Raw genomic sequence first — 17163 nt, 5'->3', positions numbered from 1 at the left:
TATGCGTGATATCAAATGCTTCCGCAGATTTATAGTATTACTATAGCATTTCACCTGAGCATTGCGAATCATGCGTATGGCCATGATAAGCGCTGAATGAATGACAGGCTTTCTGTTGTAACATCGCGCAAGGTAAATAAGGGTGACATCTAGTAGAGAAGACTAATGATAAGATTCAGGTTAATCAGATCTTGTTTTAAATGTGCTGAAATAAATCCCGGAAAAGATCGATTCGCGGTTTTTGAGAATCGATATCGAATCGATGTCATTTAAAAAACCGATTAATCGAAAAATCTTTTTTTTTGCCGAGCCCTAGTCTTATCCTGAATGGTGCCATTCTTCCGCCTATCCTCTAAACCAGTGATGGGCAAACTTGGCCCTTCCAGGCCACTTTCCTGCAGAGATGTGGTCCAACCCTGATAAAACTCACCTGCCTGTAGCTTTCTAATAGTCTTGAAGACAATGATTAGCTGGTTCAGGTGTGTTTGATTAGAGTTGGAGCTAAACTCTGAAGGAAGTGACCTGGAAAGGCCAAGTTTGCCCACCCCTGCTCTAAACCTAATAATAAAAATGTCAGGTGACTGACCTTAGGGGTTGGCGGTTATATAACATCCGGAGGGACCAACCACTTCCTCCTGCCTAGAATACCTCAGCTCCTCCCGAGTGACAAGGGATGGTGACGGTCATCATTCGTCTCATAGATCCATAGTTATGGACATAACTTACGATCTATTTCGACCTCACTCAGACTGTCACCACGGTCTTATCCTGGATGACTAATGCCAACAGAGTCACGAGGGACTAGTATCATTCCCTTTCCCTGGTAACTTAACAGCAGATAAAACAGCAGACCCCAAAGAATTTGGATTTGTCACATCAATCAAAATCTTGTGAACGTGCATGGAGTGCTCCAAGAGGCTGCCACACATGTCTGAGAATGCTACCCCCTTAAGTGCCGCCCAGGAAGTGGCCATACTCCTGGTAGAATGGGTGACCAGATCACCAGGAATAGGTAGATTTTGACTGGAATATGCTTGTGAAATTGTATCCACTATCCAGTGAGACAATCGAAGGTCTGTGTAAAAAGCATCAAGCTCAATTACCTGATTTATTGTACCAGGCCTAAGGACCTTGGGTAGGAATAACAGATTTGGCCAGAGATAAACCCCTGGATTTTCCGCCTTACATCTCAAACAGTCTTCATTGACTGATAAAGAGTCCAATTCACTAACCCTCTTAGCTGAACATATTGCCAGGAGGAAGACTGTCTTCCATGTCAGGAACTTTGGATCGGCTTGATCCAAACGTTCAAAAGGTGCTTTGACTTGTGAACGTAAGATAACAGTAAGATCCCAAGCAGGTGAGCTCATAACCCTCCCTGGGCATAAATGGTGTGCGCCCTAAAGGAATTGAGACACCAAAGAGTGTTTACCAATACTTACACCATCCACTAAAGAATGAAAGTGTGAGATGGCTGCCATATAGACCTTTATCGTATTAACTGATTTCCCTGAATCCAACAATGACTGAAGAAACCAGAGAAAAAAACTGGTGTCACAATTCTGACAGCTTCTAGCTGATGGTCTACCATGCTTAAAGATCAGACCCATACATCCTAGCAAATGGAAACAGAACATCCTTTTCACAGAATGTTTCACTAGAAGGATTCAGAGCTTGGATACCCCTTATTATGTCACAATTTTGGTCTGAAAATCAAATCCTCAGCTCATTTAGCATCATGTCCAAAACCTGGTAAAATATCCCTGCTCTGAAAAACTCTTTGCTGTTCAGAGCTGCTTGACTTCCTACTGTTGACATGACACAGGTTGCTTCTAGCTTAGAGCTTAGCTTCCTCTTTCGTTTTGGGAATGGTGTCTGTACAGATATTACACTGCTCAGCAATACTCAAAACTGTTGTCCAGACATCATCAAATACCTTCTCATTTCTATAATTTTCAAATGTGCAAATGAGTGCCTCCACTAGGTCTACTGCTTTTGCTAATTCAAGACATCATGACTGGAGCATGAAAAAAAAAGGAATTTTGCATCTCCAATACGTTTTTTTAAATGTTGCTAGAAATGCAGTAAACAGAAGGCCTTGGGCATCTACTGACTGTCCCCCAGTTTGTTCCCCAGCTATTTCTTCTAGGACTCGTTACTACTGCTGGCAACCTGTCCATTAAATTGCGACAGGCCAAATACCTGCATGACCACCGCGTGTCACTCAACCGTTGAGGTTCTCTGGGAGCACCCGGAATACATTTCAACTTGAATTTGCAGCCACATCAGCACCATTGATCCTGACATGAATACATACACAGTTTTTGTAACAAGGAAAAGAAGCAGTTAGCGTATGGGATGGCTTTTACTGTCAACAAGCACAAGGCTGAGGCAGTGAGCATTACAGTGCACATAAAGGCTTGCTTTGCCAATTGCTTTACACGTGTCTGTACACCACAATGCTTGCCACTCATGACTGCAGCCCCATCATAAGACTGACCTACAAGATTTCTCTTGTATTCCAGACCATATCTTTCCAGAGTATCAGTAATCTTTTGTGTCAGTCCTTCAGCATCTAAGCGTTCAGCGTGTTCAAACTGTAAAAAAACTTTTCATTTATTGTACCATTGTAGTAGTACCTTACTACAAATTAAATCTGCTCTATTTTGCTAAGGTCTTTAGTTTCATCAGCTAGTATGCTGAACACCTCACTTTTCTTGACCTCTTTTATTATTGAGGTGTGCACCATCTCTGCTAAGCAAGACAGGATCTCATTCTGGATATCAGCACGTGTATATTTTGCATTGCCAACTGCATTCATTTTTTTTCATAATGCTAGGATTATGTTTTGCAATCAGCTCCAATATACCTAAAAAGGTCCCTTTCCTGACTGATTCCATTGTTTCATTGTGCCCTCTTTGGCCAATATTTTGTGTTGCAGTGTAAAACAAGACCTCAGCTAATATAATCCTGGTTTTAGTTTTAATATAATCCTGGTTCTCTTTAACTGTTTTATTGTAGTCTTTGTTTAAATTTACAATTAGAGATTCCTGCTTTTTTCAGACATCTCAAATTCTTTCCATGCCATCATTGCATCCTTGTGATGCTCAATTCTACTGTGTGCAGCGAATCCTCCATCTTTGAATGTTACCTTTTTCCAGTTTTTAAATCCTAAATTTGAAGTGAAGTTTGATTCTGTGTGGCTGGGGAGGCTAAAATGTCTACAAGCATAAAAGAAGGCTGAGTCTGCACTTATGGAGTATTCTAACCAGGGGTGACTTGTGTACCATTCACTTTTAAAGCTCCTTCTTCTGTATCCCTGAAGAGTCCTTGGAAACACCTTCAATTTTGGCTGTACAGGAGCTTCACCTCTGGACTTCCATAAAACAACAACATAATTCAATACAATCCTTATTCTATTTGTATATTTAGATGCTAATAATACAAGTTATTAGAAAATTATTTTTTATATTTGCAGATACAATTTTATGTAACCTATAAGACATACCTGGTGGGCAATGACTGACTATATGAGTGTTTTTGCTCATCTCTGATTCATGTCTGATCTGAGTTGTCTCTATTGGCACATACTCCATCTCTGACATTCCCCCTGCTTCTTTCCTTTCTGTATCATTAAATTCCCCTGGCTCTTTTTCATGTTCATTTGTGCTGTTACTAGTCCTCTTTATAAAAAAGAATGTATTTTCCTCTTCCTCTGCTTTCCTTTTCATATTCTATATAGTTCAGTCAATCACACTTGTATTATCATTATTCAATTAAACAGCTAAGTTACAGTTTTGCACAAAACAGCGACAGACCCATAATGTAAGATTGTGTAATGTGTTTTTTTAAACTTTGTATTTTTTTAAATGTATTTTTTTAAACTTTTGCAAGCTACAATTTGCAGTAGCCTAACTTTACAAACTTTTTCAGGTTTGCAGTTTGAACTAAAGCTTAAACTTGGAAGGCTTTAAAGGCCATACAGTATATCAGAAAGACAGATTCACAGATGGATGGATGGACATAACGAGATAGATAGATAGATAGGGACCAAATCAGACCAAATTCATTCTTTTTGTCTGTTGAGATTAGAATTTTTGACAGTTGGACTTTTAACAGCTTTGGCTCATGAATGATATGGTATGGTTCTTTTCTCATGAAACATTGCAGTACCTCATTTTTAACAAATGTTCACGAAAAGGTAGTGACATCTAGGTAAATAACACAGATTTTACTGACCTGAATCTCTTGTGTTTCTCACTCGGCTTGCGCTGAACTTAAGTTATGTCCATAACTATGGATCTATGAGACCGAACGATGACCGTCACCACGTTCTTATCCTGAATGACGCCATTCCTCCGCCTATCCTCGAGACCTAATAACAACAATGTCAGGTGATTGACCTTAAGGGTTGGCTGTTATATAACATCTGAATGGACCAACCACTTCCTCCTGCCTGGAACGCCTCAGCTCGTTCCGAGTGACAAGAGATGGTGACGGTCATCATTTGGTCTCATAGATCCATACTTATGGACATAACTTATGATCTATTTCGACCTCACTCAGACCGTCACCATGGTCTTATCCTGGATGACTAATACCAACAGAGTCACGAGGGACCAGTATCATTTCCCTTCTCTGGTAACTTAACAGCAGATAAAACAGCAGACCCCAAAGAATTTGGATTTGTAACATTAATCCTATAAACCTACCTCTCCTGGTAGAGTGGGCGACTAGATCACCAGGAACAGGTAGATTTTGACTGGAATATGCTTGTGAAATTGTATCCACTATCCAGTGAGACAATCGAAGGTCTGTGTAAAAAGCATCAAGCTCAATTACCTGATTTATTGTACCAGGCCTAAGGACCTTGGGTAGGAATAACAGATTTGGCCAGAGATAAACCCCTGGATTTTCCGCCTTACATCTCAAACAGTCTTCATTGACTGATAAAGAGTCCAATTCACTAACCCTCTTAGCTGAACATATTGCCAGGAGGAAGACTGTCTTCCATGTCAGGAACTTTGGATCGGCTTGATCCAAACGTTCAAAAGGTGCTTTGACTTGTGAACGTAAGATAACAGTAAGATCCCAAGCAGGTGAGCTCATAACCCTCCCTGGGCATAAATGGTGTGCGCCCTAAAGGAATTGAGACACCAAAGAGTGTTTACCAATACTTACACCATCCACTAAAGAATGAAAGTGTGAGATGGCTGCCATATAGACCTTTATCGTATTAACTGATTTCCCTGAATCCAACAATGACTGAAGAAACCAGAGAAAAAAACTGGTGTCACAATTCTGACAGCTTCTAGCTGATGGTCTTGACACCATGCTTAGAATATTCGCCACTTGCTAGAATAGTTACTCCAAGTAGAGGGTGCCTAAGAATTATTTATTGTCCTCAGTACAGCTTCATCTAAGTCCTTAGGGAGGGACTGAGCAAAGGCCATACCCACAGTTGTAGAGTATCTGACCTCGGGTGCCAAATGTGTCCCTCCGCCTGAGACAGGTGATCGATTCTCCTCGGTAACTGCCTTGGATGACCTTGAACCAAACATACAAGAATCGGGAACCAGTGTTTCTTCGGCCATCTTGGGGCCACAAGTAAAACTTTGTGACGGCCCAATGCTACCATCCTGAGCACCAGGGGAATCAAAGGTAGAGAAGGAACCACGTACAACAACTCTTACAGCCATTCTTGAGTGCATCTATCCCCTAAGGGTTCTCCCTGGTTGTTTAGGGAATACCATAGATCGCAATGAGTTGTCTCCGCCATCGCAAACAGATTGATCTTCACCATACCGAACTGACCCCATATAAGTCTTACCACTTTGGGATGGAGTTGCCACTCTACCGGAAGAGGACCAGTTCGAGACTTCTCAGAGCCCGTCCACTACAACGGTGGGTAAACAGCTTCAAATTACATCCCAAATTAGACACATGTAAGGATAAGGGCTACATGAAGGTGTATCCAAACGTTGCACTACTGGTGCTGCACAGGGGTTCTCAATATCGTCAAGTAAATGCTGCATACTCAAACAGGATGGGCATTCTCAATATCCATCTCGTGGGTGTATATCAGCCTGACAAAATCAACATTTTGAGTGACTCATGTCAACGAACCAAGTTTAACTGTAATGAAACTCAGTTCTTGAAACCAAACTTCAAAATAAATTTAATTATTTAAGTATGCAAAGTTTGCAATCCTATAAATATATAAACTGTGACGAATCCCTGTCCATTAATTATCTTTCAAAGTCTGCGAACAGCACTCTTTGAATCACACAATATTACTATTTCCTGAGGCTGAAATTCAATTGTTCAACAAACTTCTTGGTTTTTGTTGGAAAATAAACAAATTACACCATTCACATATAGTTTGTGACGAATCACCAGTCATTAACTGTCCTTCAAATAAAGCCTGCGAACAGAACTTCTCAAAGATCAAAAATCACATAAGAAAATAATTTTCAAATATCCACCATTCTACGTGCTTACACGCAGTAACCAGGATGGAAATATCAAATCCGCTGCGAACTGCAGACCCAAACACAAACACCTGTAAACAGTATAATAAAGTAAAGAGACACTCACCAATGCGTGTTCCAATGACGCGTAAAAAATACAGAAATTAGGAGAAATCCACCACAATCCTAAGGGACTTAAAGCACCTGCACGAAAACGTGACAGATTGTAACCACAATCTCTCCTGTGTTTGAGTTTAAATGCAATCAACCAATCCGGTCTCAGATGAGGCGAGAAAGGCAAAAGGAAGTGGTTGGTCCATCCGGATGTTATATAACAGCCAACCCCTAAGGTCAGTCACCTGACATTGTTGTTATTAGGTCTCGAGGATAGGCGGAGGAATGGCGTCATTCAGGATAAGAACGTGGTGACGGTCATCGTTCGGTCTCATAGATCCATAGTTATGGACATAACTTAAGTTCAGCGCAAGCCGAGTGAGAAACACAAGAGATTCAGGTCAGTAAAATCTGTGTTATTTACCTAGATGTCACTACCTTTTCGTGAACATTTGTTAAAAATGAGGTACTGCAATGTTTCATGAGAAAAGAACCATACCATATCATTCATGAGCCAAAGCTGTTAAAAGTCCAACTGTCAAAAATTCTAATCTCAACAGACAAAAAGAATGAATTTGGTCTGATTTGGTCCCTATCTATCTATCTATCTCGTTATGTCCATCCATCCATCTGTGAATCTGTCTTTCTGATATACTGTATGGCCTTTAAAGCCTTCCAAGTTTAAGCTTTAGTTCAAACTGCAAACCTGAAAAAGTTTGTAAAGTTAGGCTACTGCAAATTGTAGCTTGCAAAAGTTTAAAAAAATACATTTAAAAAAATACAAAGTTTAAAAAAACACATTACACAATCTTACATTATGGGTCTGTCGCTGTTTTGTGCAAAACTGTAACTTAGCTGTTTAATTGAATAATGATAATACAAGTGTGATTGACTGAACTATATAGAATATGAAAAGGAAAGCAGAGGAAGAGGAAAATACATTCTTTTTTATAAAGAGGACTAGTAACAGCACAAATGAACATGAAAAAGAGCCAGGGGAATTTAATGATACAGAAAGGAAAGAAGCAGGGGGAATGTCAGAGATGGAGTATGTGCCAATAGAGACAACTCAGATCAGACATGAATCAGAGATGAGCAAAAACACTCATATAGTCAGTCATTGCCCACCAGGTATGTCTTATAGGTTACATAAAATTGTATCTGCAAATATAAAAAATAATTTTCTAATAACTTGTATTATTAGCATAGGAAGTGGTTGGTCCATCCGGATGTTATATAACAGCCAACCCCTAAGGTCAGTCACCTGACATTGTTGTAATTAGGTCTCGAGGATAAGCAGAAGAATGGCGTCATTCAGGATAAGACCGTGGTGACGGTCTGAGTGAGGTCAAAATAGATCTGCAGGGAATTCCAATAAATTCCTGTTCCTCAAATTTACTATTAAAAATACAAAAGTTTGAGAACCTCATAAAAAAGGAAATGGGGTTAATTTTGATAACTTGTCTGATCTCCAGTCTCCAATACTAAGTGACCCAATGTCCTCTGTGGTATCTTGTCATAAATATGTAAATACACACCCTGCTCCTGTTCTGTCTGTCCCACTGCTCTCGCCGGCAGGAGCCCCTGGGCATCAGCGTTCACATATCCACACACTTTAGGTGAGTACAGTCGACTGATGTTTTTAATGTCCTCTGAACGGTACACCAGCAAACGGCCATCAGAGGGTGACTCTGTAAACCGCCACAAGGGCTAAATGAAGACAAGACAAGATATACTGAAACATTTAGTAAAAATGCACACTGTGAAATTAATATCAAATGCTTTCAAGTATTAAGCATGTGTGAACAAATTACCTCTACATTATATTCAGCCTCTTCAGTAAGAATGTGGGCTGAAAACTCTTCCCCATCTATGTGTGCCTGCACACGCGAGTGCTCCTCTCCTGTTGAGATAGCAAACAACGATATGTCAATGTATGATAATGAATCACGGATGGAAAAACAAGAAAATTCAGTTCTCAGCCAAGGCTGATATTCTCATCCCATGTCTTACCCACTACGTGTCCTTTATAGTAATTCTGTAACTGAATGTCATATTGGTTCTCTTTTCCATTCATGTCTAAGAACACAGCCTTGAAGTTGTCAGAGAAAAGTTCTGTGTTGGTTGTCAAGTACAGCTTGAAGTGCCTTTGAAAAAAGATGTAATAAATGTGTTTTTAGTGCAGTGAAACTCTGAAGGAAGAACCAGCCTCTAATCATGATCTCTTGAGGTCAGGGGGTCAGAGAATAACAACACAAACACTCCAACTCTCTCTCTCTAAAAAAAAAAAAAAGTTATAAAGATAGATAGAATAAAATACATCAGAGAATAGAATAAAAATAAACCATAAATAAATAAAAATACATAATAAACTAAAATAAAAATAAAATAAAATATGCCAAGAAAATAAAAGCAAAATATAATTACCATTATTTTTAGAAACCAGGGGTGGTCAGATAAGAGTAATGCAAACAAAAAATAATAATTAATACAGAACAGTAATAAATTATATATTACAGTTTTATATATTAAATATATAAAATACAAATTAATACATAATATACAAAAAAATGCAAATAAATACTTAAAAAATAATAAGGGATGGGCAGAGATGAATAACAACCAATAACACTGACAAATAAAAAAAAATGTATATGTGTGTAGAGCTGCACCATTATGACAAAAATCGTAATTGCGATTATTATTTACAATTATTACAATTTACATTGAATGATGTTTATACCAGTTTGAAGAAACTGCATGCCATATTTTTATATGAAAACAAGCTGAAAACACTCTAACTGAAAAACTTTTATTGCTTTCTCTAGTATTAAGCCTCAGATGTCAACTATACATCGGATTGGTTTCTTCTTTAAATAAATAAAAAATATGCATGGTATTATAATGTTATACTAAAACTAAAACAATGGAAAAACGCTTAAGATAACCTGTAGAAAGAAGAAAAAAAACATCAGAATAACATAATTGGACTTTGAACGATTACGTAATTGTGGCATCTGTAATTGTAATTGCGATTAGAAATTAGATTAATTGTGAAGCCCTATATGCATGTGTGTGTGCTTCGCGTCGGGTGGTTCTTTGCCTCCACGTTAAAGGATTTTAAATGCACGGCAAACCGGTGATTATCCCTTACATACATACACACATATACTGTATATATATATATATATATATATACACACATACTAGGGTTGCACGGTTTACCATAGTAGTATCTACGGTAGTATCGGCGATACTAAAGCTCCAAAATACTGGCGGTGCCACTGTATTTCTACCGTAAGTAATGTTGTATGTGGGGCAGTCACTAAAATGTTCGAACACTTGTGTCTGCAAATAAACAATACAATAGCGTCTTTTTTTGTCTTGTCGCCTTTCTGCACACCGCACCTCTTTAAGGACACAAAATGCTGTGTAGAATTTGCGCCTTATATGTGACCCTGGACCACAAAACCAGTCTTAAGTCGCTGGGGTATATTTGTAGCAATAGCCAAAAAAACACTGTATTGGTCAAAATGATCGATTTTTCTTTTATGCCAAAAATCCTTAGGATATTAAGTAAAGATCATGTTCCATGAAGATATTTTGTAAATTTCCTACCGTAAATATATCAAAACTTAATTTTTGATTAGCAATATGCATTGCTAAGAACTTCATTTGGACAACTTTAAAGGCGATTTTCTCAGTATTTAGATTTTTTTGCTCCCTCAGATTCCAGATTTTCAAATAGTTTTATCTCGACCAAATATTGTCCTATCCTAACAAACCATACATCAATGGAAAGCTTATTTACTCAGCTTTCAGATGATGTATAAATCTCAATTTAAAAAAATTGACCCTTATGACTGGTTTTGTGGTCCAGGGTCACATATGGTATTGTGCGATTTCTGATGCTTCAGTTCAAACATGCATCTGATTCAGTTAGTTTCTAATTTGCAATTGTCTGTTCCTGTGAATACAATGGATTTACATACAACATTTGACCCAGACAATCTCTTAAAAAATAGCAACTCACGCAGCGTAATATGGAATTACTTTGGATTTTTACCTGATGAGACTGGAAAAGCTATTGATGACGGAAAACCAATCTGCCGTGAATGCCTACAGAGTATTCAAGCTAAAGGGGGAAACACCAGCGACCTCATTAAGCACCTTCGGATGCATCCCACATCTTTTGCAGAGAACACGAAGGTTAGTGAAACTTATTTACCTTAAATAATTTACCTTCATTTTTGAAGATGTCCTGTTTAACATTACAGTACGTTTTACACATCTGAAAATGAGGTGTTGCACATTATTCGCGCTATCTAGAGAGAGGAACTGAAAAGATTTTTAAAATTAGCAGCTTAAACACTGCATTTTAAAATAATAACTGTATAACAACTGGATCCGACTAAGTTTGCAAGGTTTTTGAAATTAGATATTTATTAGACATTCAAAAATTTGTTTAAATGATATAAATGCTGACGGAAAACAAGAAAGTATTATAATGTTTGCCTTTCTATTACTAATAATATAAAAGCAATCATTATAAGACTTTGTATACATTTTAATTCCTTTGTTTAACTGTTCTAACTGATCATTAGACAGACTTCTATCCATATTTAGACCGAACTGTTAACGACAACAGCGAACAAGAGGGAGAATGTGAGCACTGTGTGCTCAGACGCTGCCGTTCTCAGCGCCGTCAAAATAAAAGTCCTGCCTCGAACGCATCGGCCAAACAGAAAAACGTATCGGCCGATGCCGATATTTAAAAAATGTCAAATATCGGCCGATATATCGGCCTTGGGCGATATAGCGGTCGACCACTATATATAATATGTATATATCTCTCAGTTCGTCTGTTGCTCTTTTGTCTTGAGTCTGTTCTTGAGTTTTTCAAATAGCCAGTTATTCATTCTCATTAAAAAAACGATTCTGAGGACAATTTGGTCTGTTTTCATTTATATCTACGTATTTCTGAAAATTTGCTTCATTTTGTAGATTTGAATTATGAATTAATACAATATCGCACGGTATTGCAATACTACTTTGTATTGTGATACTTCAGCTGGTATAGTATCGTAACATGTGCTTATGGTATCGTGTCAACCCTAATACACACACACACACAAATAAATACAAATACAAAATTTTTTTTTTTTTTAGAAATCAAGGATGGACAAACAGTAATAAACAAAAAATAAATAACTTGATTACATAAAATAAATAGATTGAATAATTTATAATAAAATTGTTAATTTAATTATTATAAATTATTTAAAAAAAAATTTCATCTCTCTTTGAATATCAAGTAATCTGCCTTTAGCAGCCTCTTGGCGACTTAAAGGCTCCTAATTTAGTGCTTTTCACAGCATAACAGTAAGAGTGCTGTGTGTTGATCTGTCAGCTTTACCTCTGGAGTGCTGTGAAGCTGACCAGCCGCTCCACATGTGATCGGGCATCAACGTCCCTCTTCCCGACCGAATGAAGCTGGAGATCTGATGCAGGCACAACATCAAAGTCTGACAGTCTGGAGCTGAGCGCATCTGGATGAAGTAATGCATATATACTTCATTACTCCTACATACTACGCACCTACATAATTCATCCACACACCTTTCAAAACTCAAAACAACATCTAAAGATCAAATATTATTATATGTAACGATTAAATATTTTTGGTATATATGTAAATCATATGTAAATGTTATTTTTTCATTCAAACTGCGATTAAATTGCAAATGCAGCTGCTTCCATATTGGAGGAAATGAACTAACATTAGCAGTCATGACTGAGCCAAAACAGGAAAAGGAAGCAAGACTGAACTCACAAATCCAGACAACCCCCAAATATCCCCAGATGTTTAGTTTTGTATTTAATTTTCTTGTTGAGTCCATTTGAATTTCTTTCTCGGAGTAACTTACCAAACTCTTGTACGTCTTCCTGATTTCTCAGGTCCTCTTCAACAGATGCTGGTTTCACCGCACAATGGATAGAAAGTGGAGCTAATAGCACTAAATAAAATATCAAAGACTCCATACTGGCGATGAAGCATCACTTCTGTCAAAGCACCATGTCTAGATGTGAAGTCCGCAACTGTCAACATCTAACAGTTACTGTCCGTTATTTACCAACATTCACGACCGCTTATTAAACACTACTATGACAGAGGGCTTTAAATATCAAAATTGACAGGATAGGATCCCGCTGAATGTACATAAATACGAGAAAATACACCGCGAACCGCCACAGCGTTCAGTTGGTCTTTCACTGGTTCCTCTGCATTTGGTTTGCGCTGAGGAAGAATTCCACCGACTCTACTTCCGGGCAACGACTGAATTCCTCGGAAGAGGGATCTTTTTTTTTTTTTTTACAACCGGTGTCGTGCTTTTTTTCTTTTTCTAACTTAACATTATAAACAAAATTTCATACGTGCAAAGAAAGAAAGAAAGAAAAAGAAAAAGAAAGAAATTAATCTTCCAATAACTCTCTTATTATTCCAGCAAATATACATGCTTGTTTACTTTTCATATAATTCAGTGATGGGAAATAGTTGAAAACAAAAAAAATTTTAGATGGAGGTTTTGTCTTCACATACATTTATGGATACAGAATTTAGCTAGAAATAACATTAATCATAGAATTATATACATTTGACATAAGCTAATACAATATTTATTGTTATTTATTGTAATAAAACAAAATATTTAATTAAAAATTGTAATGCAAAACAATATTTAAATATTTATCTATGAGAATTAGAGTAGGCATACAGATACATACACTATATATATATATATATATATATATGGTTAATTTTGAACACAAATAACCAGTTTCATAATTATATGAAATTACTAAGTTAAGAAAAGAGAGTGAAATTATTTTACTTAACAAAATATCTGGCAACCATTATTTTATTTTTCAGCACGTCATGAAATTACATAATACAACATTTCTGAATCCACGTTTTTAATGATATATTTTTCAACAGTGGTCTATTAAACAGTTTCCTTGACATCTGAACCAAAATGCAGACGACATAAAAATTACAGGGGGGAAAAAAACAGCAATGAACATGAATACATTTTAATATCATGGTGTTAGTGGCACAGACAATATAAGCAAATAGGTTGTATTTTTGTAATTGTATTTCTTTTTTTATCCTCAAGACTTCACATACATGCAATTTTACTGTACAAGTGGAATTTGGTTCTGATTCACCAAGAATAAAACATATTCTCTTTATGACGTATCAAAAACAAACAAATGATACATAAAAAGGCCATCTAAGGAAGAGTCAGAGGCAAAACCAGTTTTAAAAGCAATGGTAAAGGGTCACTACCAAGGTCCTTACAAATCCAAAGGGGTACAAAACATAAAATAATTATTAATATTTGGAATAGGCAAATGTCAGGAGTGAAAGACAGACCTCAATGCAAACAGACCACTGTTGAGAAAAAGGAAAAACAAGACACGCTTTCCAAATTCTTGCTCTAACTCCAAACTATAAGAGCTTACAGGAGTTTAATCTGCAAGGTTAAGTTTTGTGCAACAAGCAAATTCCTACAAACGGGAACGATACAGTTTTGGGCTGTTTGCAAGATCTATAGTGTACGTCAAGGAGTATTTCCCAGTTTACATGTAAAGCCACAATTATTTCTAATTAGATGTAGGAACAAATGGTGTTTCAAACGGGAACATGATGCAACCCAAACAAAGAGAACAAAAACAGCACTTGACTGAATGAACAGCCAAAGTGCAAATTCAATAACCCTGAATTAAGCAAACGATTATATTGTACAACTAATATTTCATAAACACTGTATACAATGGAAAAAGAACACGAAACAGAGTATTACAACAAAATATATACATACATCATAAATGAAACACAATCAACTGAATTTATATAGGCCATACAACATTAAAGATCTGCTTTGAGTATATATTTACCCACTGTCAAAAAATGTTCCCTCATCAATGTCTTCGAAACCTGCTTTGCATGATTGTCAATATATACATGTATATATAAGCATTACTTTATATGATTCTACATGAAATGGCCAAATGTTGCTGAATAATGGGAGCACAATTAGATTCAGCTTGATCGAGTAACTTGTGTGTTGCTATTCATAACTGACAATGATGCTGTGCTTTCATTTTATCTATCATGCTGATTTTTGCTTGTCATAATCAGAGAATAATGTAGCTAAATCAATTCTGAGATGTTATATTACTATATTATTTATCATGGCCATTTCATGCACAATGTTTTAACTATATACGCATAAAGGTCTTCCTTTAAACATCACACAAGTTAAAAAGTGCCAAAATTATTTATCTAAGAGGACCTGAGGATAAACAAATAAACGATTAAAAAAATCAAATCAAATAAATCCCTCGGCTACACGAGAGAAAACCAGTGAGGTACTCAAAAACTTTAAGGCTTAAACAGGATAATGCTACCAAAGGATGGAGGTGACTAACATCAAATATTCACCAGGAATCAACTTTATGAATACTGAGAGTTTCAAAAGGGCAAACAACTATTGTATTACAAAAGAAGAAGAAAAAAACAACAACATTCGCGTTGCCATATCAACCTCCAATATGGCACATTTCCATTACACAACAATAACAAAAAATGGTAGAACAGGGAAAAAGATTGAGGAAACCTAATGAGCTACATATTATCCAGCTACACATATGGCAGGTGCTCTGATCTTAATATTTCTGAGTTACATATGATGACACAACAGTTTTTGAACATACGCTTGCTATTTCAGGTGGTGCAGGCAAGACGTTGACATTCAGTGTCATACCTCTATTTTAAAATCAGTCTATTAAATGAAAGAAATCATTTAAAAAATATTGAGATTGTAAAGGCTTTTCAGAAGCTGATCAACTCCGTTTTGAACATAAATTGAAATATTTTTCCTTTTAACGAAGTTACACTAACTTGCCCATTGCAACCATTCAGTTCAAGACAGCAGAAACCATATTTTTTATCTTCAAGTTATATGAACTTGCATAGAAACAGTGCTAGACTTGTGAATATGTTAAGCCAAACAGTCTTGAAATCAGTGTACAATCCCAGCCAGAATTACAGGAACTGTTCCAAAATTTCAAAATGTTTTTTTCAAGTGATACAAACTGTATGCAAGTTTTAAACTATCTGACAAAAATTACAAGATGACCAGACGTCACATTTCACTGGAGAAAATGATCAAGGAGTTGAACTTTAGCTACAAACAAAATTGAATAATAATAATAATAATAATAATAATTATTATTATTATTATGGGGCGAAAAAAAAATTAAAGACAGTAGGTCAATATTTGGCATTGTAAACTCATAGAACAGCCCTGCTTTGGAATCATATATATGATTTAAATCCAGGGAGGTCAGTGACTCAATCTGAAGGCTAAAAATTCGCCAAATTGGCCAAAATCAGCCAAATCAAACTTGGGTTGTCAATAGTTTCAGACCGAAAGACAATAACTTGACATGAAAAAGCAAACAAACATGCTATTAAAAACTTTTGAATGCAAAATTTAGCAGTTAATAAACATTTGAAGTAGCACTATAGCTGTACATTTGAGCCAAAACTGAAATCTACTGACTTTAGAGCATTTAAAGTGACAAAAAGCCCCTTATCTGTGCAAAACAAGTAATAAAGAATAGGCCGAGTGACTGAAATGCTACTATGCACACAGAAACAGACATAAACACACTGAATATACAGTATGTTCTATTAGAACAGAACCCTCCTGAACAGCCACATATGCGAAACATCCACAAATCAGACAAGCGCCCGGATGGAACTGCGCTGTGCTCCTTCAGTAACATCCCTTTTGTTACTGCGGAGGGAACCCCCAGCTCTCCTCCACCTAAGCAAGCAGCAGGCTCATGAAGTGTCCTTTAGACTTATCAGGCCTGCCGGGATGGAGCCTACTGACAGCTGTGACAGTAACCGTGGCGTGAGATGGCTTCAAATGCGCAAGTCCCACCGGTTGATGAAGAGCTCGAAGGCGGAGGAGGAAAAGAAAAGCGATTAAAGGAGATGACCGGAATTCCTGGTACAGGGACTGCTCACGCCGGGCTGTTAGGTGGGTAAAGGGTCATCGTCGCCTTTACTGCACTTGCACTTACAGCACAGCACGAATGGTGTGGCTAGCAGCAGGAACGGAGAAGCTACCAGTAAGAGGAGGCCGAAGCCGGCGAAGATACCAACAACCTGTGGAGAAAGAGAAGAAAACAACATATGAGCGTCAATCACATATAGGGGTTTCCAAAAAAATAAAATAAATACAATCTAGTTTACAACACATGTACCAAGTTCTCTTGTACTTGTATTCATATTGGCTTCGAAAAACCTTTATACCATAAATAAGTTAATTTATTGCCATGTGGTTTAACGATCAAGTAAAAATGAATAATATAGTTTCCTTACACATTAAATACAATCTTAATATTTGAAAAACATTTTAAATATAATACATTTTATAAATACTTTTTTAAACAAACATCATGACTTGTAAATTAAATATTTTCATTTATATTATATTAAGTA

General features: G+C 36.8%; 2 protein-coding genes across 4 annotated transcripts in view; both read right to left on the bottom strand.

Moving 5' to 3' along the window:
* The window catches only part of LOC107707689 (disintegrin and metalloproteinase domain-containing protein 17-like), a 31688-nt gene extending 18809 nt beyond the window's left edge, over nucleotides 1-12879 (bottom strand). For both annotated transcript variants that reach the window (XM_016511779.1, XM_016511780.1), the window contains exons 1-5: nucleotides 12512-12879; nucleotides 12001-12133; nucleotides 8598-8731; nucleotides 8399-8487; nucleotides 8123-8294 (exon numbers count right to left, since the gene is read on the bottom strand). In XM_016511779.1, the coding sequence (XP_016367265.1) occupies nucleotides 8123-8294; nucleotides 8399-8487; nucleotides 8598-8731; nucleotides 12001-12133; nucleotides 12512-12626 (643 nt within the window). In that variant the 5' untranslated portion in view covers nucleotides 12627-12879. The remainder of the gene's footprint in view (nucleotides 1-8122; nucleotides 8295-8398; nucleotides 8488-8597; nucleotides 8732-12000; nucleotides 12134-12511) is intronic.
* Nucleotides 12880-13490: 611 nt separating this feature from the next.
* Nucleotides 13491-17163, bottom strand: part of LOC107707688 (probable E3 ubiquitin-protein ligase RNF144A-A) — a 41002-nt gene continuing 37329 nt past the window's right edge. For both annotated transcript variants that reach the window (XM_016511777.1, XM_016511778.1), the window contains exon 8: nucleotides 13491-16827. In XM_016511777.1, coding sequence (XP_016367263.1) covers nucleotides 16696-16827 — 132 coding nt within the window. In that variant the 3' untranslated portion in view covers nucleotides 13491-16695. The remainder of the gene's footprint in view (nucleotides 16828-17163) is intronic.

Source organism: Sinocyclocheilus rhinocerous, unplaced genomic scaffold, assembly GCF_001515625.1.
Source record: "Sinocyclocheilus rhinocerous isolate Xijiao unplaced genomic scaffold, SAMN03320098_v1.1 scaffold415, whole genome shotgun sequence".
In the NCBI taxonomy this organism is placed as follows: Eukaryota; Metazoa; Chordata; class Actinopteri; order Cypriniformes; family Cyprinidae; genus Sinocyclocheilus; species Sinocyclocheilus rhinocerous.
Note: the sequence above shows the minus strand (reverse complement) of the source record. Positions and strands in the feature narration are given on the sequence as shown.